The 10,907-nt window shown below is 43.1% G+C and overlaps 1 protein-coding gene across 1 annotated transcript; it reads left to right on the top strand.

Annotated features, from left to right (window-relative positions):
- Positions 1-155: 155 nt before the first annotated feature.
- tnfsf11 (TNF superfamily member 11) lies at positions 156-8,923 on the top strand. The gene is made up of 4 exons (XM_030343620.1): positions 156-579; positions 2,649-2,684; positions 5,655-5,781; positions 6,704-8,923. Exons 1-4 carry the CDS (start codon positions 394-396, stop codon positions 7,147-7,149), a joined length of 795 nt encoding a protein of 264 aa, XP_030199480.1. The 5' UTR covers positions 156-393; the 3' UTR covers positions 7,150-8,923.
- Positions 8,924-10,907: the final 1,984 nt, after the last annotated feature.

Genomic DNA, 10,907 nt, shown 5'->3' on the forward strand with positions numbered 1-10,907 from the left:
TACTTTTCACCAAGAAACAGAATTGGCTCGGGGTGAGATTTGCAAACTGGCAGATCATACTGATCATTAAACCGAGGTGGTGAGCGATAGCAGAATCAACGCAGGGAAGCGTCACGTGACTGATGGTTTCGCTTCCAAAAGCCCGCGACAAAAAAGGGGCCAGTCTCGTTTTACCTGTCGTAAGAACTTGGCTGTCTGTGGGTCTGTCTGAAGTAAGTTCCGATGCACGAGAACGAACATGAGATCCCTCTGCCTGTCTGATTGGCTGCCTATGTCCTGAAGAGCCGAACCCTCTGAGCCCACCCACTGCTTAAAGGACTTTCCAGTCATCACAAATCTCTGCCTTACACTAAGTACAGGACCTGGTCTGGGCTGAACGAAAAAGCGCTCACCATGGCAGCTAACCACGATTATCGTGACGGCTACGACGTCGAGTCAGGACAGCACCGCTTCCACCCGGTGCAAAGTTCGGAAACAACGTACCGACCCATTCTTTTCGGGACGCTCGCGGTTATGGGATTGCTTCAAGTGGCATCGAGTGTCGCGATCTTGTTACACTTGACGGGCTATCTTCAAGAGGTAGGTTCCTTTCATTTCAGGCCTACCAATGCTGCACCACGCTGTTTTTACAAAAGTTGTGTTTCGGCGTGTTTTGCACATCTCGTTGACTTGCATGTGTTGTATGCTTGTGCCTCACGGTTGCGTCCAAGAGTTACATTATAACAACAACCCATCCCATGGTCTTAATGTGGTAGCACAATATTCCATACCACCGTTAAGATTTAATTTTTTTAAATAAACCAAACCATAACAAACATAGCAACAATAAACCTGCATACAAAAAAAATCTACACCCCAAAAAAACGAACTTTCAATCCGGTTTACTGGCACTTCCACGAAACTCTGCAGCACTGCACGCTCTCTCCCTTTGAAGACGCGCGCGCTGTCTCGTTGAGGTCGTCGGCTCGCGCTAGCGACGAATTGTAGCGAAGACAGATAGCATCTCGTCCTGCAATGGAGACTTTCCACCCGGCCTTCTGTTTTTTAACAGCTATTTCTACGAGATCCTATCTCGTATCTCGAGCCAACAGAGGCTCTCTTCTAAATAAGAGCCTCTGTTTGTATAAAACAGATGTTTTCTTTGACGTCTCCTGGGCTGCAGTTCTTTGCATTTGGACTAGGCTGGACGTGTTTACATGCCGTTTGGGGGTATTTGTAATTAATGTGTCAAGAGTTAAACCCTCTGAGCGTACACAGAATGTTATCCTAAATAGCAGCCAATGCTTCCTGGGGTGTTTTGGAATGGGACGTAAAATAGTTGTAAAGAATGAAGACTTTGCGAAATACTTTCCCCCTGCTTCTGAGTCGTGCAGAGGAGTAGCCCCCAGCACCGGGGAAAGGAAAGTGTTTCCAGTGTCAATAAATCTATGCTATCTGGTTCATTTCATGTCAGGTAGTTAGCTTGCCATCTTTATCGTCCAATATCATTATCATAACATTGTTGAAGTTCAATGTGTCTATATGTGACCTTGTAAAATCAACATTTACATTCTTCCAGGCCTGCTTTGGATACTTTATGACAGTTTGAATAATAGCCGTGTTTTGACAAGCCAAGACACCAGACCACATCTCCGTTTTGTTAAGACTGTTTGTGTGTGAGTGGGTCTCTGTCTCTCCTCGTCAAACTCGGTCTCGTTCGCAGTCTCTCTGTCTCGTTCGCAGTCTCTCTGTCTCGTTCCCAGTCTCTCTGTCTCAGTCTCAGTCTCTCTCTGTCTCTCTGTCTCTCTCCCCCCCCCCCCCCCCCCCCCCCCCTTCCAATTTCTTACGTTTGTTGTTTCTGGCATTACAATACGCAGTGTGGTGGACGCCAGCTATGCCATTGATGCAGCACTGAGTCTAGATAGTATATATAGAATGGGCTGTGTTTTAAAAAAAAAAGGTTGATTTGGATTAATTGGACTCTTCCATCGATACTCTAAATGCAACAAAAGTACCCCTTTGCGTATAAACACTGCAATAGGGGGCAGTATCAGATTTACACCAGCAGCTGCACTGATTTCCCCTTATGGTTGCTCTTTGTTTTTGGGTAACCAGTGATTCACCATGTGGTGTTGACTGCCGTTTATAGAGCTATGCAGGCTTCTACTTCGGACACCTGCAAGACTTACTGGAGATAGAACGGGAAGGAGGGCTCCAGCTGGGATGAGGGCCTAGGAATGTAGTAGTGTAGGGGTTTGCCCAAAACATTCTAGTTTGTGTGTTTGTGATAGAGAGAGATGGGAGTGTTGCTTGCATGTAATCAATGGCTCAGACAACCAAGCAGTTTAAGAACAGACAAGTGAGTGAGTCAGCAAAAAGTAGTGTTATAATTTGGCACCGCTGTGAAAAAAACTACCTGGGGTAGAAGACCCTACAATGTGCCACCAACTCTTACAACCACAGTTTCTCTCTCCTGTCCTCTGTCTTCTTAATTCTCTCTTATCTCTTCTCTCCTCTATTTTCTCTCCCCACCGGTTTCCAGGAAATGTTTGGGAACATTTCTCCTATGCATATGTGTCAAGAGGACATTCAGTGAAAGGCATGTTTTTTAAATGAATGTGTTTCAATGTTGTCCCTTCTCACCCAAGGCCTTCTGTTTCTGTCTCCAGGTTGACCTGAGGCCCTCCCAACACCGCTCTATAGAGGTAAGGATCCCCTCCTTTATCAGGCTAAGCAAGCAGCAAGTAGTCTCTTGACAGGAGGACTCTCAATCGTACACTTTCCTAGCTATTCACTGTTGGCTCTGTATTATATGTTCGGTCTGGGTTATCTTTAAAGGTTATCTTTTGTATTGTTTTGAGAACTTTACACACACATTATCTGATCACTGGGTAAAAGCAGGTGTTAATTCCTCAAGCAAATATGTGCCTGAGACGAGAGCAGCAGTGATTCATTTTTTTCCCCATACGTGGGTACTTCCTTGTGCCTCAGTAAAGCAAGAATGTGCCCTAGTTTGAATTACACGGCAAAACAAATTAAAAAGTATCTCCCAAAAGCCTACAAAACCACATTCTTAACCAATCCCATTTTTTTTGCTTGGTCATGCGGTTCCCAGACCTTTGTTTTCTAAGAGGAAAGGTAGCACCATCATTCAGGCCATATCGTCAGTCTGGGCTAACCTAAGTCCCACGTGGCCTTAGAAGTCTAGCGACTTTGCAGAGGTCAGACCACAAGAGGGAAAACACCATTATCCATGGGACATAGGTAAATAGATTGCTGTGTCCATTAATTGTTTCTTTATCGGGAGAATCCCTATCACAATCTGCTACACTCGCGTATCTTTGAGAGCAGAGAGTGTATATACTGTACTTTTTGGAATACAATGGTCGGCTCTAACATCTTGTCCTATAAAGACATATCACGTTGCCGTGAAATAACATTGACTAATGTGCTCGTGAACCTGGCGAGTCAACTGTCAACCGTCTATCTTTCAGGAGACTCTCTTTTGTTAAGCGTTCTCAAGGAACTGTCATTTTTTTTGGCAAGGCTTTTGCCCCGCAGAGACAACAGCTTTCCATGATTAAAACAACAGAGGAGAAATGGGCTGCGCTGCTTCACTTGTGTTTTGTTTCCCATCATGCAATAGTTTCCTTTTGAAACACTGTATTTGTATTTGCCTTGAGCAGGCCCAGTGGAGCCCTTACACAAACCACCCAGCCGGCATGAGGCTGGGGGGAACACATTGTCGTCAGTACCCTGCTGGTTCACATGGTGGAGCCGGGAGGCATGCTGGGAGTTTAATGAGGTGTCAGGGTGACAGGTCTATTTGGCCCTTGCTGTGTTGTGTTAAGGCCTGCCCTGGGACCACCACCGGTGTCGGCCAATGAAAGTCCAGAGGGTTTGGTCAGATTTTTGGCCTAGCTGGACATAAAACGGTCAGCTCTCTCGGTTTTTCTTGTTATTCCCTTTGAAGTGAGGCAGGATGTTCCTCACAAACCGCGGCGTCAGGGCAATATGAGGATACTGAGACCAATGACTCAAGAGCTCAGGCCCCATAGTTTGTGGAGAGCGGTCGCATTGTGTGACTTTTCAGAGAGGTCCAATGTGCAGCAGTTTCAAATGCACAAGCACAGTTGGCCAACATAACCAAATAAACTTTCTTTGTGACAGTTTATCTTAGCCACGGGAAAGGTACTGAGTTTCTGTTATATCTAGTTCTGTTGTATTATGTGCCATGGTTGTAGTAGTTCTAAGTTCTATAGTCCCCCAAGTACTTCTTTGTCATTTCTCAGCTGTTCTCAGTAATACAGTGTGACTTCTGGGGCCACTTGACAGCCCATTTACAATTTCCTTGTGGACTTAGAGTGGTTCGGTTTCCCCTCGTTTTATTCCAAAGCCCTTTTTTCATAAGTAACTTTTGGCACACCGTTGTATTTGGTGGAAAGGGACTACCAATCTTTACTTTACTTTAACTATGGAAATCTAGCAAGGCTGTGAGTTAATACTAAACGTAATCTTAGCTCAACGTGTGTGTGTGTGTGTGTGTGTGTGTGTGTGTGTGTGTGTGTGTGTGTGTGTGTGTGTGTGTGTGTGTGTGTGTGTGTGTGTGTGTGTGTGTGTGTGTGTGTGTGTGTGTGTGTGTGTGTGTGTGTGTGGCGATGCTGTATACGTTTGGAAAGGGGTGCGACCGAGTTTCATTTGGGACGGCCAAACAGAACACAGGGGTGGTGCATGTACATTTTTATTTTATTTACAGATCATTTACAGGGGTATTCTCTTTGTACTATTATTGGCATGAGTAGGATAACAGACATTTCTAGCATTCCTGCGGTTATTGTTTTAGAAAAATATACTGAACCAAACAAGTTGTAACATTGGCAACAAGGATCTTGCTTATTGCCCCGTGTTTTTTTTATAATCAGTTTGGGGAACATAGGCCCATAAGTTATTTTAATTTGGTGCCAAAAGTGCGAAAAGATTTGGCAGTCCTTGGGAAGTTACTGTCTACCTGCATGGACCCCATGTTTTTTTTTTGTATATGCTCTGTCTGGTCTGGTGTTAACTTAAAAATAAGGATACAAAAATCAAAGCATAAGCCCTTGAATAGAAACTCTAAGCATAGGCCGTTCTCTGAGAGAATGCCATGATTTTTTGCTCATCTTAAGTAAAGATGAGCAGTTCAGTTAATCTTAAGTCTTTGCTCCACAGCATTTTAGATCTGACTGTGAGAGACTGTGAGTCCAAAACGCTCACCACTGCTGTTTAAGGAGACAGACAGCTAGCTAGGTTAGGGTTATGGTTTAGTGCTAAAGGATAGGGGTTTTATAAGAAAGATGGGCTTGCAGTATACTTCATATACAACACACATACATGGTTATACATTTTTGCGTTCATGCATCTCAAGTTAATACAAAGAGAATTATTGAATGGGACAGCAAAGTAAAGCATTGGTAAAATCGAGTATGTCAAAGTAGCACTTTGTTTCTGCCCTTAACAATTTGTGGTTCTTCTGGGTAAATTTATGTTTTTGTTCTACATTTTTGTTGAACGTTTTGAAAATTACTACGCACAGAAACGACACAATAGCAGGCTAAGTGATGTCCCTAAAAAGCTAAATCTCATCTCAATGGATCCGTCGCGATTGAGTTGACAAGGCTATTTCCTGTTTTACACAGGAAGCGCAGACGGAGCCTGTGCTCGACGCGCTGAAAGACACGAAGAAAAACAGACGTGGAAAGAATGCAAAAGAGAGCCTTCCGTTTGCTCATCTGCCAATCCTTCAGCGTCAGGAGCACAGCAAAAGTAAGTACACTGCTAAGTGTCACCACGAGTATGGTTTCACTTTGTAACAAAACTGTTTAATTTAAAGCAGCTTACTGTCATGTTCGCAGCCAAATTTAGGGATTAGGTTTGGAGACAATGTATGAGAGTGCAGACATTTGCCATCTGCCTTTTGGCCTTGTGTAAACTAAGCAGGCAATCCAATCTTATATTGACAATTAAAGGGATGATCGACAATTGTTTTTTTCCTATGCCGATATTAAGGCAATTTAGTTAACTTGATTTAACCCAGAACTTACTGTGTAAACAGAGTGCAGGTAGTCTCCTTCCAAACAAATCGCTCTGCTCCCTTCTGAATTCTTCCTTAAAGACGAGTTTGACTGCAAAAAAAACAGATACTTTTGTTGTTTACCCGGCTGGACCACATTGAATTATAGGAAGCATTATTCGCTCTCGAACTGTTGTGTAGGGAGTGTTCTTTTCAGATATCTTCCATTATCCAATATTTTCAGGCAAAAATAAAATAAAACATTCTGTTATCAAAGTTTATTCATGTAAGTTTAAATGTATTGCTTGCAGGTTGCAGTTGACATTATTTCCCTCTCTCTGCCCTCCCGTGGCCCCCTGGCGATGGGATCGTATATATTGACTATCTAGAATAACCGTTATTGGACGATATGTAATAGAATGGATCACCCAACCCTAATGTGCACATACCATTGATTCCAATACTAACAATGTTTTTATTTTACTACAATAACTATGCAAACAGTACATGGACATTTAATTTACATGGTTAAGTAAATATAGCACAATTATAAAACAATAAAAAAATTAGACTCATCACTAGGTTCCACTCACCTCCACTTTCAACCAGGTTAGTTTTGAATGATCATTCGAACGATACTGCATACCTTACCTGCCCTGTGATTGGCTCTACCAGGGGGCGAGCCGAAGCCTGTCATGATCGACTGGGACAAGGAGCGCGGGCGCTGCCACAAGATGGACTACCAGAGGGGGCGGCTTCTGGTGATCGAGTCAGGCTTCTACTACGTCTACGCCAAGACCTGCATGCGCTACTCCGTGTACCCGCAGGAGGAAAACGGGCCGGAGAGGACGCCGGCGCCGGACGTGAGCAACGCCCAGCTCATGCAGTTCATCTACCACGAGAACGTCCGGGAGAACGGCAGGGCGGAGGGGCTGGTGAAGACGGGCAGCACGGTGCACTGGGAGCACACCAAGTACAAGTACAACATGTACTGCGCCCAGCAGGGCCGCGGCGTCAAGCTGGAGGAGGGCGACGCCCTGTACGTCAACGTGTCCAACGCGTGGCTCTTGGACCTAGACGGGAAGTGGACGTACTTTGGGGCGATCAAGCTCAGCAACTGATGAGCGGAGAGAGTGAGAGTGAGAGTGAGAGAGAGAGAGAGAGAGAGAGAGAGAGAGAGAGAGAGAGAGAGGGGAAGGACGAGCGCTACTGAACATTTGACCACGCCAATGAACCACTGTGCGAGCACTTGCCGGTTGTTTTTTTTATTTTTTTATATTACTGATTCGTATTCTGGATTTGTTGAAAGAAAAATAGTGTTTTTTTTTGTTGTTTTTTTAAGAATGGCTTTTTTCATAGACGCGGGTCACTTCCACTGTCTGTCGTCCCCCAGACCGTGAGAGCTTTCACCAAGCATAACATTAGCCCAAGTCGCACTGGAGTTGTTCAGGAGAATAATATTTGAGTGTAGTGCTTGATATTATTGCAATTAATTGTTAACTATTTAGAACACAGAGTAGATGAAATTGAAAAAAACTTATAAATTGTTCAGTTTGATTATGTCCTTTGATTGGTTTCTATTTCTATTCAAGCCTATGACTAGGCAGTGAAGTTAACAAAACACCCACTCCAGGTGAGGTTCTATTTCAAGTCATTTTTTTATGAAGACATTTCTCTGGCAAAATGGCACATAAACAAATATATTGAGGTCACTGGAAGTACGGAGCAGTATATAATATTGATAGTCATTATTCTCCAGGGGGACAATAAATAAAATAAATATAAAGGACGTAAGATTGTAGCTTTCAGAGCGTGTTCTCCAATTAATTAGTTAGTAGATTATCAAAGGACAACAAACCATCATGATCAGGGTGACCGCCGCAGTAGATGGTATTTCCCAAATGGGTGTCCTAGGAAATGTGAATAGGATTGTCATAAGATGTATGAGTTGAACAGCGTAAAAGGTATCTGATATGAAAAAAACTAAGGGATATATTTTATCCTTGAAAAATAATTTCACAGCAATGCCACTCGATTCAATAATGTAGTCTTCGTCCACCATCTCCGTTCAAAAGAGGTCACAGAGAAGCGCATCCTTGCATTCTCTGTCAACATGTATATCATGTACAATATGCATTCTGCAAGAAAGCATAACCACGTCCCACTTCTCAGCAATTCCACTGTTTCCATAAATGGAAAGAGTCAATATAGTCCTCATTGACTTCGGTTTTGACAGAGGGGAGGGGGGCATCTACACGTTGCTGTTTGACAATCCGCAAATGGGTGCAAGTGATGCGTCAAATGCAGATAGCTGGACTGTCTTACCCTTAGTAACACAAAGAGGCCTCTTGTCTCCTTTAACCAGAGGAACCAGTGATACAGATAGCTGGTCTGTCTGACCCTAAATGACGATAACAAGAACTCTTGTCTTGCCTTAACCAAATTGAGTTTGGTCCACCTTTAACTTAAACCTTTTTTTCATTTGGCTCTTCAGTGAGGTAGATGGGAATATGCACTAAGTATTTATTTATAAGACAAAGTAGACCAGGGATAGATCATTATTAAAATGGCCCGTCCGCTGTAAAAGAAAAAGTTACAAAAAACAACAACAATATTTTATGTCTGTATGACATTCATTATGCAGCACTTAGGTAAAATTGTATGCACGCTTTTTGTTTTGTTAATTAATTCAACACAGGGGCTCTTTTTTAGATTCCATATTTATGTATCTTGTTTTAACAGCGTGGGCACACGGACAAACGGAATGAATATATTGTTTTTCCAATTAGATTGTAGCATACCTGTAAGACATCTTCAAGATTTCTCCGGTCAATGTTTTTCTTATTTATGTTCTTATGTGTTTTAATAAAAGCAATACTTTTCTAAAAAAAAAAACATTCTGAATGATTTATTGGAATTGTTACTTCACAGGCGAGTAAATCTATAGGCGCGTTCTGACCGTTGATGCCCGACATGCCAGTAGGCATACGGGGCAGAAAGTACTTATGTAAAAGTTCTGACTGAGGGACTTTTCCCTCCTTGGAGAGAGGATCCGCCCAACTTGCCAGTTTAGCGGCTCAGTTAGCGGCCAGGGTAGGAGCTTTCTGAGCCGCTCCTAACTAGTAGACACTGATTTGTTATGGTTGCAGCGGGTCATCGACATCAGATATAACATCGAGCATGTATTGTAGAGTATGCATGTGGTGAAGTTTTCAATTTGCAATCGAAAACACAGAAAAACAGGCTAACCATTTGCCCTTGTCTACGTCTTTGCATTGCATTTCGCTAATGTAAATTCCTAAAGACGGCGACACTTTCTCTGTTACCGCCTTGCTGTTTGAGCGTTTGGTAGCCGCGACAAAGGTAACTCTATGGGGACGGACGCCGAGGGGAACTCAGTGGGAGTAGCCAAAACACTGAGCCGCTTCCAATAAGTCCCTCAGTCGGAATGCACCTATTGTTGTAATTTGTGGGCAGCTTTATTTCCGTAATAGTATAACTAGGGTGTATTCGCTGCTTTACCAAAGGTGGCAGTAGGTTCTGAAGGCCAGAGATGGTTCGAGAGAGGGAGAGAGAGAGAGAAACAATTAGAAAATATAACTGCCCTCTCAAGCCACTCTCGAGACTAAACCAGAACGGAGAGGAGCAGACATTTTGAACCACAAGAGCATGAACAACAAAACGCGGGATGCACGGGATGAACAAAACGAGAATTGTCATTGTCATCACGGCATTGTCATCACGCTGCTTCAAGCGTGTGGAAGGCGAGCGGGAGGACGTTTCTCATTCTGTGGTGCCAGCGCCATGTGTGTCGAAAACACAGCTGGGAAATAAAGTAATGAAGGGCGAGAAAAGGGAGTTATTTTCATTTTAGAAACCCTAGTCGAACAATTAGGCTGCTCCATTGTTTGTGGCTGGGTGTGTGCCAGTGTGCGGCAAAAGGCTGGCTGATGCCGATGCTGTAGGCTCATGGTGGGACCTCACACGGCTTACACACACACACACACACACACACACACACACACACACACACACACACACACACACACACACACACACACACACACACACACACACACACACACACACTTGTCAAGCTGGGGAGTAAAATATGTCCTGACATATGGAGCCGATTAGGTTTTCAAGCTTGACTTTTTAGACATGGCTGTATGACTTTGATCTTATATCACAGTTGTAATGTTCTTGGCCCGTATGCCCATGAACAACCATTGATACTGATAAGAATGATAACAAACTGTCTGAGAAGAATTCTTTAAGTGTTTTACTCTGTAAAGTGGTAATAAAATACAATCTTTATGAGCGATTTGATTCATTGATAGCTATGCAAAAAATATGTAATGTACACCACATTGCATTGATTTATAGCATATCTTATATTTATTCATTTCACACAACATGAGCTGGTGTCATTAAAAACTGGATTGTGTCTATCAGAATTTCTAACATTCATCCCTGCCATTTTGTTCAACAATTAAAAAAAAAAAGAATGACTAAACAGAACAGATCTCCAGCTTATCGTCCCTGGGACTTGTCTGTCAATCTCTTCTGTGGAGGATGGCCACACTATTTTAACTATCCTCCTTTCAAAGGCCGACAAACGCACATGCTTTGAATTGATGATTTGTCATTTGTTGTTTCTGTCTTTTGTGAATTATGATTACATCAGGATTACAGTAATGACGTTGCATTACAACTTGTCCCAGTTTGTTGCTCGCAGTAAGGCTGGAAAGGGCTTCCGCTGCCATATAAATATAAACACAATGATGTGGGTTTTATTTCAACAATTTTAGCATGCCAACCTTAAATGACCCTTAAGGGCCCTTATTCCCGTCCCCTGAAAGGAATGCGTCAACATTTC

This window comes from Gadus morhua, chromosome 20 (genome assembly GCF_902167405.1).
Source record: "Gadus morhua chromosome 20, gadMor3.0, whole genome shotgun sequence".
Lineage (NCBI taxonomy): Eukaryota > Metazoa > Chordata > Actinopteri > Gadiformes > Gadidae > Gadus > Gadus morhua.

Bases quoted from the DNA above. Each gene is read 5' to 3' on its own strand.
- tnfsf11 (XM_030343620.1), top strand. From the start codon at position 394: ATGGCAGCTAACCACGATTATCGTGACGGCTACGACGTCGAGTCAGGA. The intron at 580-2,648 runs GTAGGTTCCTTT...TTCTGTCTCCAG, and splicing joins TGACGGGCTATCTTCAAGAG to GTTGACCTGAGGCCCTCCCA. The intron at 2,685-5,654 runs GTAAGGATCCCC...TGTTTTACACAG, and splicing joins CCCAACACCGCTCTATAGAG to GAAGCGCAGACGGAGCCTGT.